The 23576-nt window shown below is 43.7% G+C and overlaps 1 protein-coding gene across 1 annotated transcript; it reads right to left on the minus strand.

Annotated features, from left to right (window-relative positions):
* Positions 1-655: 655 nt before the first annotated feature.
* LOC128350400 (interstitial collagenase-like) lies at positions 656-14890 on the minus strand. Its single transcript, XM_053308661.1, has 10 exons — positions 14694-14890; positions 12724-12968; positions 12000-12148; positions 11773-11901; positions 9758-9919; positions 9266-9383; positions 6238-6374; positions 5032-5191; positions 2660-2763; positions 656-1145 (listed from the first exon to the last, which is right to left on the minus strand). The coding sequence occupies exons 1-10, from the start codon at positions 14796-14798 to the stop codon at positions 1042-1044; spliced, it is 1413 nt and encodes a 470-aa protein (XP_053164636.1). The 5' UTR covers positions 14799-14890; the 3' UTR covers positions 656-1041.
* Positions 14891-23576: the final 8686 nt, after the last annotated feature.

A 23576-nucleotide genomic window follows, 5' to 3' on the forward strand; every position in this document is an offset into this window, starting at 1 on the left:
TATTTGTCAATAGTCCCATAGAAATTAGTCATGATTAACTTTCTCCATCAATTTTAAATGGGACTACTCATGAGTAATTTAGTCCGGATGTCAGTCAGTGCTTTTCATTGGAGTCAGTTAAAACATTCAGGTTATGCAGAATATCATTATCAAGTGATGTGATGTCCATAAATGTGTGAACCATTATAAGAGTAAAATAAAGGTAAAGTGTGCCGTCAAGTCGCTTTCGACTCCTGCCACCCACAGAGCCCTATGGTTTTCTTTGGTAGAATACAGGAGGGGTTTACCATTGCCTCCTCCCACAAAGTATGAGATGATGCCTTTCAGCATCTTCCTATTTCGCTGCTGCCCGATATAGTACCAGCGGGGATTCGAACCGGCAACTTTCTGCTTGTTAGTCAAGCATTTCCCCACTGCACCACTTAAGGTGACATTATAAGAGTAGCAAAAGTGAATTTCTTACTCTTCTTCAATGCTTGCTTATAAGTTGAACGAAGTGGTTGTTATTATGGAAACTAAAACAGCAGTTAGTCTGGATTGACTAATCCAAAATTAAAAGATACATCTTGAGTGTGTAGCACTGGTGGCAAATAATAATGAAAGCAACACATGATCCTATGTCACCCATAATAATTTATTTATGAAAGAGGCAGAATCGAACATGTTATAACCTAATATATTACATAAATATGTTAGAGTACTTTGGAGTTATTCACCTTTACATTTGGGTGATAAAACAATATCATGTGGCATTGCTGAATGGCCAATAAAACTTGATGATAAAATCTGCTGTATATAAAGCAAACTTATAAATGTGCTGGAGATGGCCCTATCCAACCCCAGCATAGCATCTCTCCAGTGGCTGTTGCTGGTGTCTATCTTATGTTTCTTTTTAGACTGTGAGCCCTTTGAGGACAGGGAGCCAATTTATATTTAATTTTATTTCTCTGTGTAAACTGCTTCGGGAACTTCTGTTGAAAAGTGGCATATAAATATTCATAGTAGTAGTAAATAAGGATTCTGGAATACTAATTAGATGTTTCAACAGTTCAGCAGGCTGTTACTCTTTTGGCTCTTCGACACGACACGTTTACTGTTAAGATCAAACTGGACCATCTTTGTTCCTTGGAAGAAATAGACGTAGCCTAGAAACAGAAACAGAAATGAGTAAATGAAACCAAGTGGGAAGTATCTCCCTTGAAATAAACTGTACTTAGAACACAAAGCAAAGTTTCTGCTAGGCAGATGTGGAATCTGGTTGCCAGGAAGATTTGGGAGGCATGTGCAAAAAGCATGCACAAGGATGCAAGTTACCTCTCTGGTACTGCTCTGAAGTTAAGGTAAGATTGTATAAACAGGCTGGCTAACATCCTGACTACATGTATTAATGTAGTCAGTATTTAATGTAGTGGGTATTTAAGAGAACATCTTTTTCATTATGAGCCCCACTGCCCACTGAGGTTGTCTGGAGAGGTCCGTCTCCAGTTGTTGCCAGCTCGGCTGGTGGCCACATGGGGGCGTGCCTTCTCGGTTGCTGCCACGATGTTGTGGAATGTTCTCCCTACTGAAATATGATCCTCCCCATCTCTGACAATTTTAAAAAAGCATTTGAAAACCCACCTCTTCACCCAAGCTTTTTCAGCTTTTTAATTTTTTAGGTTTTAATCTGTGTTTGATTTTAAATTTAAATTGTTTTAAGTTTTTGTGTATGTTTCTAACTTGTTTTTATGTTGTTGTTAACCGCCCAGAGATGAAAGTTTGGGGTGGTGTACAAATCTGATTGATAAACAAACAAACACATTTATTAGAGGGGGTCTGAGTAAAGTGCTGTATTTTAGATGACTCCCTGAGTAGTACTATTGAGAATTTAGTCAGAATGTCAGCTGCTGACCTTAGGGTAGTCCTATCTTAGGGTGTGTTTGTGACAGAGGACATAAAGAGTAAAGCAGAGGAAGTAATGTTGACCGGGGCAGCAAATCATACTGAAGGTTACAAGAGCCTAGTCCTCTCTCATCTGCTCCTCCTGTTGCCAGAAACACTAAAACCCTGTTTTCAGTTAGACTTTACAAGCTATGTCGGGCCTGAAGCTTCTATAATTGGCACTGCTTCTTCTCCTGTCTCTTCCAGCGATTGTTATAGGCCCAGCAGCTTCCACTGTTCTCTTGTACATGTGCTCCATATCATTTTTGAATGGCTGTGGAAGCACATCTCCCTTTCACGCCTGACATCTAAAGGGCCTGACAGGCTCCAAGACACTCTGTAGTCTTGGATTCAAGACTATTTCACTGTAGTCAAGATTCACGGGTTATGTTCAATGCACATACAATCTGTGTTCTGATCTGTACAGTAGCAGGAGCATGTACAGATCTGAATGCATATATAGTTATTTGTATATTACATTCAATGCATATACAGCCGTACAATTCTGTGTACCCATGCATTTGAGAGACCTGAATTCAGGTTCACTTTAAAAGTGAATGCATATTCACATGTTATTCACACACAAACATGTACATGGGTACAGATGTCTGAATACACATACAGCATATGGTCTGAATATGGATACAGTCAGCAACCATGTCTATCACAATAACTGAGAATTGGTTCCATGTGGCTTTATCTATTTAAAAAATTTCTATCCGACCTTCTCTTTACTTACCATCGTTGTGTAAAGCAGCATCAATTTTGGGGCCAACACCTTTAAAGTCGAGGGCAACTCTTTTGGGGTAGCCCTTTTCCATGGATTGCCTGACTTCATCATATCTGAACAAAGAGAACCATACTGTAACTTGCACATGTCATTAATAAAAACAGCCCTTAACAAAATTACCCATAATTCAAGGAAAATGAAACTAATTTAACATCTCATGTATGCCATCACACATCTGATTGTTGAAATCAGAGTCATAACAGAATAAGAAATTAAAATAATTCAATAATAAAGCAAGATGTTGACAGTTAAATAAATAACTCTCTCTGTGTGTGTGAAATTGGTTTGTACTGTATTTTGTATTTTTTAATGTGTTGTGATTTCATGTGTTTTGTGTTTTTACTCGATATTTTAATGCCGTGTTGTGAGCCACCCAGAGAACAATTTGTTATGGGGCGGCTAACAAATAAAGTTTATTATTATAAATACATAAAGATAAAACTAGGCATTTAACTATCAGATCAGTAACCAGTTACATCTGCCATGGACTTCATTTAAGATCCAGAGTGGACTCCAATCAACAGTGCCCAAGCATGATTCACTTTGATCTGATACAAACTTGTAACACAACCTTCCCCCACTACAATATAGCACATATGTATATCAAATATCCCCGAGTGGAGTGACAAATGCCCTTTAGACACTAATCCCTTCCCCAGGATCTAGTGTCCATTCTTCTATGCACTCTGGAGACCACAGGCATATTTCATTTACTCCTATACGTTTTGGAGTCTGGCTCTAAATCCTATCAGCAGCACTTGCTCCCACTACTTTTCAGAGCATCTCAATGTTGCCGATTATACGGTATTATGGTGCTTATCCCTCCCTCCTGCTGCCAGCTAGCCAGCTGCCATACCCTGTTAGTTTCCTCTGCCTGTGTGCAGCAGAGGCGTAACTAGGGAAAACGGCGCCCGGGGCAAGCACTGAAATGGCGCCCCCCCCCCAACATACTACATTATACTTAGGTTTTTCCTCACAAGCGCCTGCCGCCGCCAAGCCAGGCCACTGACTGGCCGCCAGGCACCAGCAAAACAATGGGGGGGGTGCAGGCGGCGCGGAAGGGACCGCTCGTGGGGAAGAGGGCACCGACGTGCTCCCTTGACTGCTGCAGCGCTGCTGCACTGAGCAGGAAACATTTGTATTAACAAAATTTTTTTTAAAAAATTTGGTCATGGCGGCGCCCCCCACGTGACCAGAAAAGATGGCGCCCGGGGCACGTGCCCCCCCTGCCCCCCCTATAGTTACGCCTCTGGTGTGCAGGAAATGCCAGCAGGAACTCCTGGATGTGAAGTTCTTGAGAGAGCACGCTGTCTAGGATGGCACACCTTTCTCAGGCAGTAAGTTCCCTGTACAATTGCTCTCTTAGAAACCCCAAGTGACAACATATGGACACTTTGTCTCATAAAGAGACAAGGAATTAAGTTTGCATAAGCAAACCTGATGTTAATGGACCTGACCCATAAGGATCTCTGAGCACCACCAATCATGCTTGGGACCTGCCAATCAGTTGCTGCCATTAGGAATGGCACGCAGATAATATAGAAACTTTGGGTAAAAAGGTTCACCAGTTGACATCCTAATGCCTAGGGATACACATCTCAGGCAGTATATGAATATGATAAATAAATATGGACCTGGCCCGTAAGGATCTCTGAGCACCACCAATCATGCTTGGGACCTGCCAATCAGTTGCTGCCATTAGGAATGGCACACAGATAATATAGAGACTTTGGGTAAAAAGGTTCACCAGTTGACATCCTAATGCCTAGGGATACACATCTCAGGCAGTATATGAATATGATAAATAAATAAATAAATAATAACATGTGCATGCTATGAGCCCCTGTGGGCATGTGGTGGAAGTCCTTGCAGAATCCCCCTCATCCCCTAACACGTGCACAGTTGTGAAAAAGAGCTAAGGCTTGAGACCACTGCCCACACTCTGGAAGCTCTCAGAGCAGAAACACATAACTGAAAGTCAGCAACTTGTTTCCGTTCTTACTGAAAGCTTCCAGAGCATGGGCAATGCACAAAGCTCTTAGTGCACTTCCACACTGGACTGGGGGAATTGCACGAGAATCCCACTGCATGCCTGCAGGTGGAAGCACATGCACTTCATTAATCCAGATGTCTAGCACTGGTTTTTAACCCATCAGGTTACAGCACAGATCAGTTTGACCAGGCCATGTGGAAATAACCACAACCTTTTGAAGCAACCTCTAATAGATATCTATGGGAGAAAACTCAACTGCTTTCTCCTAATTTTGTAATACTAATTTCCTAAGGACAAACCACTGAGATCACAGAACATTCAGCCTTACCTCCAGTACTTGCCACCTACGAAGAAATATGTCTTCCCAGATTCTCGATCACTAAATGCTGCATCAATTTTCTTCACAGTTATGGGGAAGCCCAGATGGTCAATGCTCCTAGGATATCCGGACAAGATTTCATCTCCACTTAGAGCCCAATATTTGTTCCCTGCACATAAAGTTGAATTAAAGTTAATTTAATTAAAAAATTTTTTTTATGAACATTAGCCAACTTGGGAGTCTTTGACTAAGAGGCAGAATAAATATTTTCATAAGTAAATACAACTGAACACCCTCCTAATGCTACCTACCCAACTGGTATTTGGTGGCTTCTTCAAAAAATTGTGCTTTTATTTCAGCAGCAGATGGCTGTGGTGGGCCTGTGTCACTCATGGCCATTCTAACTGTCATTGGTTTAATTGCTGTGATGTCATGGAGGGGCCAGGAAGCTTTGGCTGATGTTTGCTAGCGAGTAGGACTGGGAGACCTTAGATCGAGGGTGGCCAGGCTGAGGTTCTTCAGTTGTCGGATTACATATATGGATATGATTAATTCCATAATCCCCAGTTGCAATTTATTGTGGCCGGGCATGATGGAAGGTGTAGTCCAACAGCTGAAGAGCCTCAGCTTGGCCACTCTGCCTTAGAGTTTGAATTCCAAATTGCATGGCACGTTTTGTTTAGCCAAGGCTGCAGTCCTGTCCACATTTACTTGACAGCAAATGTTATTGAACTCAGTGTGATGAAGGGAAGAGCAGTGGGAAGAGCAGAAGGTTTCAAGTTCCCTCCCTGGCTTCTCCAAGATAGGGCTGAGAGAGATTCCTGCCTGCAACCTTGGAGAAGCCGCTGCCAGTCTGTGAAGACAATACTGAGCTAGATAGACCAATGGTCTGACTCAGTATTTGGCAGCTTCCTATGTTCTAATGTGATGTACTTCTGGGTAAATATCCATAGGGCTGAAATGCCATGGCCTTTCAGAAGGCACCCTGAAGGTGCAAATCAGTTGAACATGGAGAGGTATTTTTAATACAAAGTGATTGGCTGCCACAGAGAAACAGATCATATTTATATGTGGCTTTAAAATGTGATCTGCATAACTGGATTAAGAATATGGGCCAAATTTCATCAGCAGCTTACTCTGCAACATAAATGAATCCCAGTGATTTTACAAGGAAGCAAGCTTCATTTTTCACAAGTTGCAAATAACAGTGGTCACCTTTAAAAATAACAAGCAGGTCTTTTTCAAAATTTTCATAAGCGGCATCTATTCCAGTTGTCGGCAGCCTTGGCCAGAAGGAGGAGATGAAATAGAGCTCCACATCTGGCAGCTGAGGAAGTTTGCGCCAGAAATGCCTAATTAAAAAGCAAAAGTTGCATATTACAAGGAGTTTGTAATAGACAAGCAATTTACCTCACGGTAGAGTGAATGCATTCAGACAACCACTTGTAACATGCTAAGTGGCAAGGGGAAACCACCACCGTGATTATTCTGCATGTGTGTTGAAGAGAGAATTACATGTTTTTGATATGATCCAGATGTTTGGCACTATCCCTCTTCTACTCTGGAAATGTATCATATCTGTGTCCCACAAGGACAGTTCTTGTGCCTCGTTGCTAAGCTCTTTTGTGGAGTTGAGGAATTTAAAGAACAATTTGGTTATTCAGGAGGTGAGTGGGTGGTTGGGAAGGTGCCAGGAGTGTACCTACAAGTGAACAAAACTGGGGGCAAATGTCCCTGGGCCCCTGAAGGGGGGTGTTGTCTGGGTGACAGCTTGTTCTTTACTCTACTCCTTGTGTCTTTCTGAAAAAGAAAGCAGGGCCGCCAGAGACTCATTTACTGTATTTACCCGAATCAAATATGTCTCAGAATCTAAGATGTAAGAGGGAAAGCCCTCCAACCCAGTTTAGCACACAATCACTGCCAGTGCCTCTCAACGTGAACACAAAATGGGAGCCAGCACAGGCCCTGAACTAGGGTGGGAGGCTTCTCCTACCCTAATTATGGTCATGTGAACTGCCTCAGTATGTCTTTTGTGTTGCTTGTTATTTTTGACTATATTTGATTTTTTTTTTTCTAAATAGAGAAAAATAAAAGATTATCGGAAGCTTGCTTAGACTGAATCAGTAACCATGATGTGATGAAAAGCAAGCAACAACTTAACCCAGGAAATCTATAATTGAAAATATATACAATCTAAGACAAGACAAAACTAACGATTGGAAATGATATCAATGAAACCAATTTATAGCATAAGAGGAATGATGAAGTCCATAGTGTGGAGCAGGGCTGCTCACCTTCGGCCCTCCTGCAGATGTTGGCCTAGAACTCCCATAATCCCTGGCTATTGACCACTGTGGCTAGGGATTATGAGAATTGTGGTCCAAAAACAGCTGCAGGGGCTAAGTTGGGCAGGCCTGGTGTGGAGACTGATGTAATACATAAACAAATGAGTCCACACGGTGACCTGGTGACCTCCGTTTCAATGTAGATCTTTCTCAAGTGGAAACTGGTCTTTACAAAGGACCACTCATCTGTATTCTCCACAGTCCAAACCTTTATCTTTACAGCTACCTCTACCACTTTTGGAATATTCACTCAAAGAACCAAGTTCTTGTTCGGTACCAAGCTACTCTTAATGGGTTTTTTTGTTGCTTTGATCTCACAGATCCCAGTATGCTTTATTTATCTTCTTATACTGAATCAGGCCATTGGTCCATCTTGCTCATTACTGTCTACACTGACAAACAGTGGCTCTCCAAGGTTTCAGGCAGGACTCTTTCTCAGCCCTATCCAGAGATACCAGTTACCAGAGATATCCAGAGATTCTTGGGAACTTCTGCATGCAAAGCTGATCCTCTACCACTGAGCTATTACCCCTTTCCTTAAGTGAGGAACATAGGAAGCTGCCTTTGAATGAGTCAGACCAGGTTTTCATAACCTTGGGCCCCCAGATGTTGTTGGACTACAACTTGTAGTCCAACAACATCTGGGGGCCCAAGGTTAAGAAAACCTGAGTCAGACCATTAGTACTTCATACCAAGTACTATCTATATTGACTGGCAGTGACTTCCCAAGGTTTCAGGCTGGAGTCTTTCCTGCACTGCCTGCAGATGCCAGGGATTGAACATGGGACTTGCTGCATGGAGATCAGATGTTCGGCCACTGCACTATGGCCCCATCTTCATGAAAGGAAGCCATTTGTGACGGGAATGTCATGCACCATCTTCAAAATTGGGGCCCAGTGTTTAAATGGGTGTTTGAGACATAGTGGAACAAAAACCCTCAAGTGGAAAGATCGATCAGGATTCATGACTGGTGCATTGCTGCTCTCTGTTTTTTGTGCTGGGATTAGATGAAGTAGGTTTGCTGTGTGGTATGGGTGTGTTTTATGGTACATACTGTATGAGGTGATGTGCACTCTGGTGTACTGCTAGGGCTCTGTGGCTTCTTTTGTGAAGAGTAGATGTGCAACAGTTGGTGGCTGTGAATGCTGCCACTTATGCTGTATTTCTTGTGGGTTACAACAATATACACTGGCGAACCAAGAAAGGGTGGCTTAACCTATTGTCTTTGGGTTTTGTTTTCTGTGGCTGGTGTGTGTGTGTATGTGGGTGTGTGCCTCAAATAACAGAAAATGTGGGCAGGTATTAAGCCACATTAGGGATGGAGCCATCGCTCAGTGGTAGAGCATCTGCTTTGCATGCAGCAAGTCACAGGTTCAACCCCTGGCATCTCCGGGTAGGGCTAGGAAAGACTTTTCTCCAAAACTTTGGAAAACTAGTGCTGCCAAGTATAAACAATACTGAGCTAGATGGACCAATGGTCTAACTTGGTAGAAAGCAACTTCCTCTCTTCCTGTGCAACCCTTGATGCTAAACACTTGTGTTGGGGAGTGCTTAGGTACAGTAGACCCTGCTTCTGTACTGAACTCAGCCCCCGCCCTGATTCAGCAGCCTGTATTAGATATTTCCGCATATGCATAAAGCTCTGCTGTCCCCAAGGGCTTCCCATTCATTTTAACAGAACCAGCTGATTTATCTCCGTATTTATTCCTTGGCTTATCCAGAGCTGACACCTCCATTGAAAATAATGGGGAAGTCCATGCTCATAGGGGACCTGGGAGCACATTACAGCATAGCTGGGGTTCCAGATCAGAGCAACTCAGGTATTGTTTAGAGACATGTGTGTGGGGGGGGGGGAATCCTATACACATTACATTCCTGTTTTAAGAAAGTGACTTTACCTGCCCTTAAAGATCATTATTTCTCCACGAAAGGTGGTGACAGCATCAAAAGTAGTCTTAGGGTCACAAGCTTGTGGTGTTGTGGGTCCAGTTGGTTGTACTGCCACATCTGGCTTTCCTAAATAGAAGCAACAGAAAAACATGCCTGTTATGGGAATTGGACACTACAAAGAATCCTAAATATGGGAATTCCATTTTTATAATGATGTGACATCAGACCAAAGGAAGTTGCCTTATACTGAATCAGACCATGGGTCCATCTAGCTCAGTATTGTTTACACTAACTGGCAATGGCTCTCCAAGGTTTCAGGCAGACTCTTTCCCAACCCTACCTGCAGATGCCAAGGATTCAACATGGGATGTTATGTGTGCAAAGCAGACGCTTTGTCACTGAACTATGACCCGATTTCCCCAAATTGTCACATAGGATGCTGCCTTGTACCAGTTTAGAACATTGATCCATCTAGCACATTGCCATCTACAGTGACTTACCATAGATGGCTTGAATGCCGTTAATATCATCTTGAGGAAGTTTAAAGGCACTGGGTTCGGTGTAAGAGTAAGTGGGGTACATCAGCGCCCCAGAGTCAGTAGAGTGAGAGAGACCAAGAGAATGGCCTAACTCATGGGCAGCTACAAGGAACAGGTTGCGACCTGAAAAAGTAGATAAGGAGACCATGTTTTAATTAGGGAAAACAGTGAGAAATGCATTGGGATACAGAAAGTAGGTATCTAAATAAAACGTGTTCCTTTAATCTATCACTACTGGCCACAGCTCAGAGGCAAAGCCCATATTCATAGCTGCCATGTAGGCTGTCACACAGGAGGAGGGGTGGACTCGTTCTCTTTGCTTCTGAAGGCAGGACTTAAAACCAATGGGTTGAAATGGTAAAAAAGCAGGTTGGAATTTGACTTTAGGAGGAATTTCCTAATTGTAATTGCTGTTCAACTCATGCTGGTCGCTGACCGAAATAAAGAGATTTGATTTGAGCTGTTCAACAGTGGAACAGCCTGCCTCATGCAGTTGTGAGCTCTCCTTTATTGGAGGCTTTCAGACTGAGGCTGGATGGCCATCTAGCAGAGATGCTGTAGCAGTTTCCTGCACTGACCAGAAAACCTCCAAGGTCCAAAATTTTATATATTGTGCACTAGAACCAGGCAACATTTTAGCCAAATTTAGTCATGACTAAACCCCATTGAAATGGATGGGGATTAAAATAGTTTCATCCACATCCTATTTCCATTGCTTTCCATGGGATTTAGACGCTGCACGTAGATAAACAGGAAACCAGGGAAAGAGTTGGATGAGATCCTTTCTCTCTGATGATGATGATTATCATCATCATATACATTTTATATCCCGCTCTTCCTCCAAGGAGCCCAAAGCGGTGTACTACATAAGTTTCTCCTCACAACAACCCTGTGAAGTAGGTTAGGCTGAGAGTGAAGTGCCTGGCCCAGAGTCACCCAGCTAGTTTCATGGCTGAATGGGGAGTTGAACTCGGGTCTCTCCGTCCCTAGTTCAGCACTCTAACCACTACACCACGCTTGTTCTCTATGCTTGTTCACCATGCTTGTTCTCTATTTACAGGGGTGTTTTATGTGATGGAGCAATTTTGTGAAGAAACCACCTGAGGAAATTCTCTGAAATTTCATTCGGGGGCACTTTGCAGAAAGAAAAAGAAAGAAAGAAAGAAAGAAAGAAAGAAAGAAAGAAAGAAAGAAAGAAAGAAAGAAAGGCAACCCTTAAGTGTGAAAATGTCCCATTGTGCTGACCTCTGTAAGTGCTGCTTTCCCCCCAGCACCAGGGGATGGGCCCTTTAAGAGAAACTTGTAGCTCTCTCAAGTTACAGAGCAATCTTAGAAGGTGTTCATGGACTGCTAGGAATTGTAATCTTTCCCAGTGCTTTCCCCATAGAGCTCTACAAGGAAAAGCACTGGGGACATATCTCAGTGTTAGGTTGGGGCTCGAGAGGGCTCTGTTTCCCTTAAAGGAGCCCCACCAGAGCTGGGGGAAGTGCAGCATTGCATAGTGGGTAGGGTCACCTCTACAGGGTGCCAAGGGAGCAGGCACAATATTTGGTTCCTGCCAATTTTTCCCCCACAGGCCTAATAAACAATTACGGAGCCATACTTATGGTCAATGGTGGCCGTCATTGCCTCCCAGGCCTTGCAGTGTTCTAGAGCAGAGGTTTCCAATAGGGGGTGCTAGTACTGAGTACTCCCTTTGGAATTAATGGGATAAGTAAACTTATCCCATAAGATAAAAACATAAGCTGTTAATAAGACGGCTTGTGAGTAGCTTAGTGTAGTTGTCAGCCAGTGACTGGAGTAGCCTGTCTCATAACTGTAACACTGAAATTTGTGTGGAGACACACACAATCTCTTTGGGGTACCTGAGCTGAAGGTTTGTGACAGAAGGGACACATTTGCTTAAAAAAAATATTTAAAGGTAGGGGGCCCTTATTCTGGAGACAGAGCAGTGTGGAAGAGGTTTGTAGACATACCTCTTCCGCCTTGACTAGTCCACAATTCATCTTCATCAAAATGAGCATCTCCACCAATATATGGCCCTGGCTGAAAGGCATGTGCTAGTGTCCCATCAGGACCATCAAAAGGAGAATTGTCACCATGGTCTGGATGATGAAGAAGAAAAGTGTTTAGTCATTATTCATCATTGTTTAGAAAACAATAGCTGAAGAGGATTAACTTAGAAGCAGCACTGTGTAGTTACCTCTTCTTTCAAAAGAGATCATGATATCTGCAGTGCCAGTGTCCAGCTTTTTGAACGTCAGGGGTGACACATTGCTCCACACTTCAAATGCTTTCTGGATTGCTTTGTCCACTTCGGCACGATGCATATCTGGTGTGTAATTCACTATCCTTTAAAATGAAACATAAGTAAGGTCATTCCTTCAGGCAAACTGAACTGAGAATGAGATGGTAACTTTTGGCAGATGGGCTACAATCCTGTGAGACCTCCTAGCTAGAGGAAAAGGCTTGCACATGTACCATATAACAGTGAAACTGACTCTTCTCCCACCCCATCGTCCCCTGAACAATTCCTTGTCCTACCACTTTTGATAGTTGGCAAAACAATGAGGCAGGTCACACAATCAAGATTAGGCGAGGAGAAGTGTGCTACTATAATTTGGGAGTTGTGTCTGCGCTAGCATTTGCTAACAATCTGCCAGTGAAAAACAAGGGTTACGATGCTGTTCATAATTGTGTGCTACACAGCAGTTGGGCTCTCTCTTACCCAACAGCTGTACCCAGCTGCTCACTGAGGTAGGATGAAAAGCCCTGAATTCTGCACAGAATTGCAGCAGTATGACCGTTAATGGGATTTGCTCATATGGATATTCAGAAAGGACTAGAGCCTTTAAAAACTCCCAGGTTCCTGCTGTGCCTTGAGCCTCTAGCCCCAGAAAAAAAAATCCACCTTGAAGAACCTTTACCTGTATGTAATACTGCTGTGCTCCCATTTAGGATTCCCAGGAGTGAGGGCATACTGTCCCAAATCAGGTACGCCACACCTGGGCTTTGTCATCACCTCCAAGGTCTCTGTGTCAGGCTTCCCAGTCACTTTCAGCTTAAAAAATCTCTGCATTGCCTTGAGTTTTTCAGTCATCGGGTCAGAGCCGCCTATCTTGAACTGGCCAATAACAGCTGGGTCAGAGCTGTAGAAGTCATCTAAATATTTCTGGCAGAAAAACAAAGAAAGATGCTGGATTTCAGAAATGACGTTCGAGCTGATTCTATGTCTCTCTCCTGCTTTCTGATTTTAAGCCTGCTATCACATATCCATCAGCAGCAAGGTGGATAGACTTGATTATGACAGCAATGAATGCACCACTGAGAGACCTTAAAGGCCAAACTGAAGTCAGATCATCCTGGAGAGAATCTATCTACGTGATCACTAAGAGTCAACACTGACTTGACAGCATTCATTCAATCAATCAATCAATCAATCAATCAATCACATAGAATCATAGGATTGTAGGAAGCTGCCATATACTGAGTCGGACGATAGGTCCATCTAGCTCAGTTTTATCTACACAGACTGGCAATGGTTTCTCCAAGGTTGCAGGCAGGAATCTCTTTCAGCCCTGTCTTGGAGATGCCAGGGAGGGAACTTGAAACCTTCTGCTCTTCCCAGAGTGGCAGCTTCATCCCCTACGGGGAATATCTTACTGTGCTCACTCATCAAGTCTCCCATTCATATGGAACCAGGGCAGACCCTGCTTAGCTATGGGGACAAGTCATGCTTGCTGCCACAAGACCAGTTCTCCTCTCATATATAGTGATGCCAGCTTTTGTGCAGCAGAGACCAGCATGCACTAGCAGATGGTAGGCAATGAGTCCTATCAGCCTTCATCTGACCACTGGTGACTCAGAGTGGGCTCTACACTTTGTTCATTCAATACCCTAGACTCTTCTCTTATTGCCCCCTATAGCCTTATAGCCTGACCGTTATCTAGTTTTATTACTCACACTTGTATGCATTTTTGTCTTTTTTGGTCTTCTAACCTTTTTACATTCCCTTTTTATGCCCCCAATATGTCCTTTTATGCCTTTTGTGCTTTTATATGACTTTTATGCCTTTTCACGCTTTTTATGTCCTTATGCTTCTTGTGTATTTTTAATGTACTTTAATTTCTATTACCCATATGCACCTTTACCATAAGTAATCCTCCATTATACTTTATGCTGGTCTATGACCGTAATAATAAAGATTGTTTGAATCATTTGCCTCTACATGTCTGAGATCCTATATTTCCAACTGGACTAAAAGCTGTGGTGAGGCTAATGGCCTGGTTCGTACAGTCCTGAAACCACACACAACAGATCCAATAGCTATCAACACAATGTAAAGCATTTAAAATGGAAGGCGGTATGAAAACTGTCATTTCAGTCAACAAATCATGTCTGATAATCATGAATAGTCAAATATAAGATTAAAAATACTAATCAAAACAACAAAATAGAACATGAATGATGTTCATCCTAATGACAAAGGGAACACACTGTACAATACAATTCATAATACATGCACCAGTCAATACATCCAAAAGTCATGAAATTTGAGTGAATGACTGAAAAAGGCATATCATTGGTATTCTTCTACAGCTCATTTGCTACATTTGTATCCAGCACTTCTTCCAATAAGATCACATTTATCTTCCAAGAAGCTGGATGTGAGTATGACACTCCTATGTTATCCTCACATCTAGTCCCCTGCCCCCTGAAATCCTCAAGACACCAGAGATTTATGCCAAGATTTAGCCTGAGAAATGGCAAATGGTCCATTATCATTCAGTGAATGCCATAAGTCCTATTCATATGTTTGGACAGGAAAAAATTGAAAATATAGCACAGCAAAAATATATATATATGAAATTGTCAGCAATTTAAAGTGAATTCTTACCCTAACAAGACCCATGTCTCCATCTTTGTCGCCTCGATCCACTGGAATGGCAAAAGTGTGAAATGTGAAGCTAAGTAGCAGGGACAACAGAACTGGCAGATGCATCCTTCTTGCTGCTGCTGCTGCTACTACTACTACTACTACTGCAATATTTATATACCGCTCGTCAACCAAAGTTCTCCCTTGCGGTCACTCTATCTTTCCTGCCCTTACAAAGGTATTCCCTTGGTCTATTTTCATGCTGGCTACTCCCTGCTTATATAGCCGTTGTATGCTTTGACTCATAGACTACAACATCCTCTGATTAGCAAGCAGACAGTTTCATCACTGAGCAATCACAACAGAATGACTTCACAATGTTTGAGATTAATAATAGAAAAGGAGAAGTTTGACATAATGCCAAAGCACCATATATTTCCTTATTTCTACAATAGTCCCCACACAGGTTCCCACACGTTCCAAGAAGCAAGGGATTTGCCACATACAACATATCTAAGAGTGCTGAAATGAAATATAGTGAATGCATTTGGCAAACAATTTCCCTCCCTGAAGCACCCTGATGTTATGGTTGAGTGAGGAAAATGGTGTGAAAGAGTTCATAAACTATAGCTATTCACCCTGATAACCAAATTAGTCCCTTGTCACATAAACAATAGCTTCTTCATGTCCCTACACTACCACCACTTTTGGTAGAGTTGTGCCACTTCCGTATAGCAACAAAATATGGGATGTCCGAAGCTTTTGCACAAGTTTGAAGAGGTACAGTATCTTATTCTCCTGCAGGCTTCTGCACTACTTTCTAACACAATCTTATTCTCTGAAAGGGGACCTTGCATGATTTTCAAAGAGCCATCTACACCTAGATATGACCGTTTACAAATGTGTATACATTTATATAGGTTTATATGCTCATTATGTCTTAGAGATTTTTTTAAAGACCAAACTCTGTGCAATACTGTTTCTTATGCAATACTGTTTCTTATACACCTTTAGGCCCTTTTCAACTTTTACTCCTCCTAGTATTCTATGTCAGAAAAGACTTCTGCCATTTCTTGGTATAATATTACTCGGGAACAAAAAATAGCTTTACAGCAGTTATCCAATAATCAGACTATAATTATTAAGGCAGTGGAAGAGGGTGGAGCAAAAGTTATTCAAAATAGAAAAGGTGATGAAAGCTCTATTGTCAATTAAATGATTTTGTATTTTATTCTACATGTCCTAAGGATCCTACAAAGACATTAGTACTTCTATTCATCTTTTGTAAGAAGATATTTCTTTAAGATATATTACACAAGCAGAATATGACTTTCTTTATCATTCTAAACCCCGAGTGCCTTTCTTTTTGTGTTCTTCCTAAAGTACACAAAAATATACACAATCCACCAGGTAGATCAGGTAAACTACTAGAACCTTTAAAAAGAGAATTGCAGAACACTTATGTTACATTAAACACAAGAAAACGAAAGCTCCTCTGGTAAAACACTGGCCACAGCTAGGGGTGTGCTGTGCATGGAACTGGTTCAGCCAGTTCAGTTCAAATCCAAAATGGATTCAAACCAACCTGGTCCAGTTCTGTATCCTGCCAAACCGGGTCCAGTCCAGTCCAGCTACCGAATCGGGTTGAACTGGTTCAGGGGATATACTTGTAAAAGGGAATACTGTGAGAAAGTAAAGGGGCATTCCCTTGGTGGTGGAGGTGGCAAGAGGGTGAGAAAACTGCTTACCTCAACCAGTCTGGCTGCCACCGCTGCCACTTGCCCTCTCGGCCCAGCATGAACACTCCCTTCGACTTTACCGAGCCACTGGCTCAGCGGAGGCTCAGTTCTGGCCCCTGCACATTTTTCATGACCATTTTCATGAGCTCTGTGCATGCGCAGAGGCCAGAACTGAGCTGCTGCTGAGCTGGCAGCTCAGTAAAGGAGAGAGGAGTCTGCTTGGCAAGCTGGAGGGGGGGCGTGAGCAGCAGTGCTGGCAGCTGCACCAGCCAGGGTAAGCAACTCCCCCCCGCCTTCTCGCTGCCCCCACCAGGCTGCCCTTTACCGTCCCAAACCAGTTTACCTGAACCGGGCCCAGTTCGGATCGATTTTGCTAACTTGGCAAAGAGGCACCTTTTAACGTGGTGATTCTCTTTATTGAGCAGGGGGAGAGTAACTGGCCCTCTCCACCCCCAGCGCAGTACCCCTCCAATGACTGTTGCTGGTGTCTATCTTATGTTTCTTTTTAGACTGTGAGCCCTTTGGGGACAGGGAGCCATCTTATTTATTTGGTATTTCTCTGTGTAAACTTCCCTGAGCCAATTTTGGAAGGGCGGTATAGAAATCGATCGAACGAACGAATGAATAATAGACCCTGACCCCAGTTTGGTCCACGAATGAAGCTCCAAACAGGCCCTGGTTTGAGGCAAACTGGTTTGGAATGAACCGTTCATGCACATCCCCAGCCACAGCAAGAACCTACATGTGAAAGTGGTCGACACAGTAAAAGCCAAGTTCATACATATCAGCAAAAGACTATGAATTTGCAAAATAGATAGAGGCCATGTTTTTGTTTGGGAATGATGACAAATGTGTCAGAATGATGACAAATATGTCAGAACCCTAACCCCTGATAACTCAACAAGGAGACATCTTTTGAAAGTGGTGATTATTTTATATTTATCAGGGGGAGAACAACTGGCCCTATCCAACACCAGCACAGCATCCCTCCAGTGAGTGTTACTGGTGTGTCTACCTTATGTTTCTTTTTAGATTGTGAGCCCTTTGGGGACAGGGGACATCTTATTTATGTATTATATATTTTTCTATGTAAACCGCTTTGAGAATTTTGATGAACAGTGGTATATAAGTAGTAGTAGTAGTAGTAGTAGTAGTAGTAGTAGTAGTAGTAGTATTTACTGGGTAGGTATCAAAATAAGACATTCAACTTTACTTCTGGGGCCACTCCTATAAAAGTCCAAAGCAACAACCCAGTATATTTTAGTCATGATTGAGTCCCATTTCAATTAGTGAGATTTGCATTAGTCACTCTGCCATTCCTTTCCATGAAACTTAGTCATGAAATGGGCTTTTACCAGACTGTGACTTGTGAGACAGGGAGACAGGGCCCAAAGGGTGCAGTGGGTGTAGAAAAACTAGCAAGGAAGCTGCCAAGAGGAGAACTGCTGGGAGACACCTCAGGGACACCTGCCTAACCTCAAACAAACTTGCTGCACAGGAAGAGGAACTAGAGTGAATTACTGAGCCACATCCTTGGGGTGGTTCAAGACATGTTGCCACCTGAGGTGAAGGACAATATGACACCCTTCTCCATTTGTGGGTGGGTGCTCCTCATTCTCAGGCTATGCTGTTCAGGGAGTGACATGCAACCATTCTTGGAGTATAATACCAAACCATTGGTAACAGGGGTGTCCCTAGCTCAAATTGAGCGGGGTAGGGTGGGGTGGGAGGGCTCAGAAGCTGGAATAGGAATAGAAACTGCCTTATACCAAGACAGACCATTGGTCCATCTAGCTCAGTATTGTCTACACAGACTGGCAAAGGCTTCTCCTAGGTTGCAGGCAGGAGGTTCTCTCAGTCTTATCTGGAGATGCCAGGGAGGGAACTAGGAACTTCTGCAGGTAAACATGCAGGTGTTCTTCCCAAAGCAGCCCCGTCCCCTAAGGGATGCATCTTACAATGCTCACATGTAGTCTCCCAATCAAATGCATACCAGGACAGACCCTGCTTAGCAAAAGGAACAATTCACAAGACCAGCTCTCCTCCCACAGACCAGCTCATGGGATGGTGGATGCCTTTCATGGTGGCAGGTGCCTAGCAATTGCCCCCTTCCTACACCTCTTTGTCACTTTACTCTGGCACTGGGAAGGGTTGCCTCACCTGCCCTTCTCCACCCCTGGAACCACTGGGTCAACAGAGGCATCCCCCAACCTGTTTCAAGATGCCCAGGGGCCCAGACATGAATAAGAGGATGTGGGTTAATAGTTTAAAGCAAATATGCTGCCACCATCATTCACCTTACTGCCTCCCTCAGCCCAGCTAGATGCTGTGCTTAGTCTAAGGTAGAGAGTAAGATTTGTTGGACAGCAGCCCTTGCTACAAGTGTGTGTCTGTGTCTGTGTGCACGTGTGTGAGTCGATGTCTGTGTGATGTGATGAAGAGAAATCCCCTTCTTTCCTCTCTATTTATTTAATTTATATACCGCGTGACTCCAAAGGCTCTAGGTGGTTCACAAATTAAACACAATAGAAACAGAATAAAACCAACTATTAAACAATTAAAGTGTAAAACATTCAAAGATTACAGCAATTAAACATTTTAAACAGCAATTAAAAATTTGCAACATTCAGAGATTACTAAAAGCCTGGCTTAAAAAGTGTGGCTTAAGGGCTCTTTTAAAGGCTGGTAAAGATGTTATGCCACAAATGTCTATAGGGAGTGCATTCCACAGCCCAGGAGTTGACTATAGAGAAGGCGTGCTCCTGAGTCACTAGCAGATGAGCTGGTGGTATACGGAGATGGACCTCTCCTGATTATCTTAATGTGAGGTGGGCATCATGCAGAAGAAGAAGGCTCTCTCCCAGGCACTCTCTTTGCTGTAGGGGAATGTCCTTAGTAGTGTTCAAATGACAGCATTCAAGGTTTGAGTGGTTTCACAAACTGTTGTTTGGGCTGGAATCTGGATTCTTATTCTGACTAAATACATATATGATTGCATTCAGTAAAGACTGGTACGGAACTTATTGTTTGTTCGCATTTTTCAAAAATAAGATTTGTCAGGAATTCATAAAAGCAATAATGAACATCTTTCTCTAAAGATGTGGTTAAGCACCTCGAATGTGCTTTGCCTTGTAATCATTCTGTATGATAATTTTGTTATATCCACTGAATGTACACTCCCACAGAACATTTACGACGTTGCTAGGTGTGGAGGAATCTGCTCATCCCACTGCGTTGCTTGTCACGGACCAGACTAAACCAGCCCCGTGATTTGTACGCTTAACTGCTGTCACCAAATAGATTTTTCTTTTCTTGGGCTGTCTCTACTGTAAAGTAAAGTAAAGTTGTGCCATCAAGTCGATTTCGACTCCTGGCGCCCACAGAGCCCTGTGGTTTTCTTTGGTAGAATACAGGAAGGGTTTACCATTGCCATCTCCCCCGCAGTCTGAGATGATGCCTTCCAGCATCTTCCTATATTGCTGCTGCCCGATAAAGGTGTTTCCCATAGTCTGGGAAACATAGCAATGGGGATTCGAACTGGCAATCTCTGGCTTGCTAATCAAGTCATTTCCTCGCTGTGCCATTAGGTGGCAATAACAAGCCTTAAACATTTGCAGTAAAACAAAAAACCAGTAGAGTGGATAGGCTTTCGGCGTGGGGTGGAGAAAATCAGACAGAAGCTTCTAATCTTTAAATACAACAAGAATTTTTACTCTGGAAAAAATTAATCATTTAAAACAGTCACTTTGGTTTCTTGGTACAGCAAAACAAAACAAAACAAAACAAAACAAAACAACTCTCAAAGAGTTACCATAAGAGCATAAGGGCAGCAATAAAATGGTTGGGAAAATGCATCCAACTGAGTCCTCTGTAGTTACCTCAGCTTTTGCAACAACCTGGCCTGCCCCTTGTGCAGCCTGAGGTCCCATTCTTCTTCACAGTCCTGGGGTTCAACCCAGACTGGTTCTTTTGCTGGTGAATGTTTCAGCTCTCCAGAGAGATTTCATTCTCTGCCAGTGATTTCTTAGCTCTTTTTAGTCACAGCACTGATTCCCTCAATCTGTGCTAGCAATCCCTTCTCTTGGATTCTTCAGCTCCACACTCCTTCTGGTATTGTAACTTTCTGAACTTCACTGCATACTCCAGACTGACCAAAAACAACTCTACTCTCTTGAATCAGCCTTCTTCTGATTCTGACTCTGAACTGAACTTTTCTGAAAGCAGCTTTCTTATATACACAAAATTCTTTGACTTTTAAAATAAACCAACCAACATAACTTAAGTTCCCTCCATTTTTCAGAACATAACCAATGAAATCAAACTTCTCCTTCCTTCCAAAAATGTCCCAGTACATTGCATCACCCCCCAAAATGAAACTGTGGAAAAGGAGCTGTGATCAGAGGTGCACCCAGGTAATTTTGGAGCCAGGACCTAAAGGCCTTTGAAGCCCCCGACCCCTGCCCCGGCATATTAAACATCATCGTGCTCGACCGGGTGACCACACCACCCAGGACAGACTAAAGAAGATTGGTGGGGCCCCAGGGCCTGTGGAGGCCCTGGTCTTTGGCCCGGAAGTCCAGGGGTAAGAGCACCTCTGTGATCCTTTGACTCCCTGTATAGCAAGGCAGTGGCAACACAGAACTTAGGTACAACAGGTTTGCAGGAGTTGTGAACTTGTGACCCCCTGTACGGCCTTCTTAATATAGAGAACAAAGTAATTACAAAATGGAAGGTTTAGGACCCGAGGTTTAGGCCTCGTTCCTTCACAGTGAGTTTTTGCTTAATGTATTCCTTCTAGTCTTTGTGGTGGAGAACCAGTCTTGTAGTCTCTCCTGCTGTAAGATATTCCCCTTAGGGGATGGGCCCTAGCTCAGTTGGAGAGCAGCTGCTTGCATGCAGAAGGTCCCAGGTTCAGTCCATGGCAGTATCTCCAGGTAGGGCTGTGAAGAACTCCTGCTAGAAACCTTAGAGAAGCCTCTGCCAGTCAGTGTAGATAGAGAATACTGAGATGGACCAATGATCTGATTCGGTATAAGGCAGCTTCTTATGTTATGTCCTACTGACATTAAGTAGTCAGAGTAACTCTTGAGTAGTACTCTTGAGTAATTTAGTCTGGATGCCAGCCATGATTTACTGCCATATTTTGCCCTTTCCATGTACTACATGATGATAATGAAGCCCTGGAGCTACATTTGGGGTTTTTACAAATGTCTTTTAATTTCCATATGGATATACTTCTGCACACCTCAGGAGTCTCCCTGCATCATTGCAGAGATCTCTGAGGGCAGTCCATTTGAAAATTGCAAGGATCCTAGAAGGGATGATAATTTGCTCAGCCAAGCCATTTTCTCTCATAGGAACACAGGAAGTTGCCTTATACTGAGTCAGACCATTGGTCAATCTTCACCAGGGCTGCACAATATTCATCCCGTGAGCTAAATTTTTCCACAGGCACATTTTTCCTGGCCTGCAGTGGAAGGAAGCCACCCCCACCACCCAGCTCCGTGGCCACCGTGGGTAGCCAATGCCTGCAGGCCAGTGGCAGGAGAGGTGGCGAGGTAGTGTGCTGCTGTGGTGGTGAATTTAATGAATATTAAATGTTAAATTAATAAATGCTCTAAAATTTGACCTTGGCCTCCACACATCACATCACAGTTGGTTTTGGCCAACCAGGGCATTTTAATTGTGCACTGTTGTGCAAATGGGTTCAAAGAACACGGGCCGCTGCCAATCGGGCTCCGATACGCCCCCTGCATCTCACATTGGCAGCATGGGCTGGAGCGACCCTCCCTGCCTTTAACGGCAGGAAGAGGCGCTCCTGGCCTGGCTGACAACGTAGTGGGGCCAATCTCCCTCCCAAACGGAGCTGGGCAGCCCCGTTTGGGAGAGAGATCTGCCCGCGATGCATTGGCAGGGAGAATCGCTCTGGCCTGCCGGCAATGGGAGAATCGCTCCCATTGCCTTTAAAGACAGGGAGAATCGCTCTGGCCTGCACTGCCCAAAGCAGCAAGGGCCGATCTGCCTTTCAAACAGGGCCACAGGGCCCCATTTGGGAGGGAGACCACACCCCCACACCTGATGTCAGACATGGGGGCGTGGCTAGCTGAGTCCCTGCATCTGATGTCAGACGTGCTGGTGGGGCCAGGGACCATGGCAGTGGTTGAACACGGGCCGCCGCCAGCCTTGCTTCATAGCTGTGTGCACCCCTGATCTACACTGATTGGCAGTGACTCTCCAGGGTTTTACGAGGATCTTTCCCAGCCCTAACTGGAGATGTCTGGGACTGAATTGAACTTGGGACCTTCTGCAGTGTGAACAAGCAAAAGCTGAGGTTCAACAAGAAGAGGTCAGGAATAGAACTGGAGGGTCAGAAGAACATGGGAACAGAGGAAATACTTAGAGTTCAGGCTAAGTGCTTTCACAACAGCATTGCTTCAGCACTGGTCTGTAGCAGACGGAACCCTTTTGAAGGGGAAGTGGGGAGACTTAGCGAGCAGAGAGATGAACATGAGAGAAGCTCTCCCAAGTTAGTCACTATGATAAGGGAGGTGAGTGAGAGAAGGGCAGTGGGTGGGGGCAGTTGGGTAACCTCAGGAACCTTTTGCTGACTCAGGGACTCAGCCCACTTTCTTTGCAATTCCCTAATCAGAATGTATATTTTGATTCTCTTGTAATAAATCTTGAATGGGGAATTAGCTCTCTGATGGTGGAAGATTTGTGGGGTCAAGCTCATCCACAGAATGCTCTCTCTTTGGGCTTTGCGATCAGGTGAATGGCTTCTGGCATGGGGACTTGTGTGGCCATAATCTCTGGACTACTGCACTGTCTACAGTGTCCTTTCTTTCTGGGTGTTCTGGTCAAGCTACTCGGGGACAGAGGCCCGTGCAACCGAAGGACATCTGAGAAAAGCGCAGGAGTATTCTTTCTCTCTGGGTATTCTGGTTGGATTGCTCAAAGTGCTGGCTCTGAGCTGGGATTCTTATACCCCCAAACTGATTGAAATTAACAGGATAATTGAATGGATTTTACTTCCTTTCCCATTCAGCAGGGAATGGGAGGAGAGAGAGCAAATCTAAAGACCTAAGGGTCCTGGTTCTGCTTGGGAGTCCCTCAAGTGTGGTTTGGGCTGAACGTGGGGGTCTAATCTAACAGATTTGAGTGCTAA

The sequence above is a fragment of the Hemicordylus capensis genome, chromosome 3 (genome assembly GCF_027244095.1).
Source record: "Hemicordylus capensis ecotype Gifberg chromosome 3, rHemCap1.1.pri, whole genome shotgun sequence".
NCBI lineage: Eukaryota > Metazoa > Chordata > Lepidosauria > Squamata > Cordylidae > Hemicordylus > Hemicordylus capensis.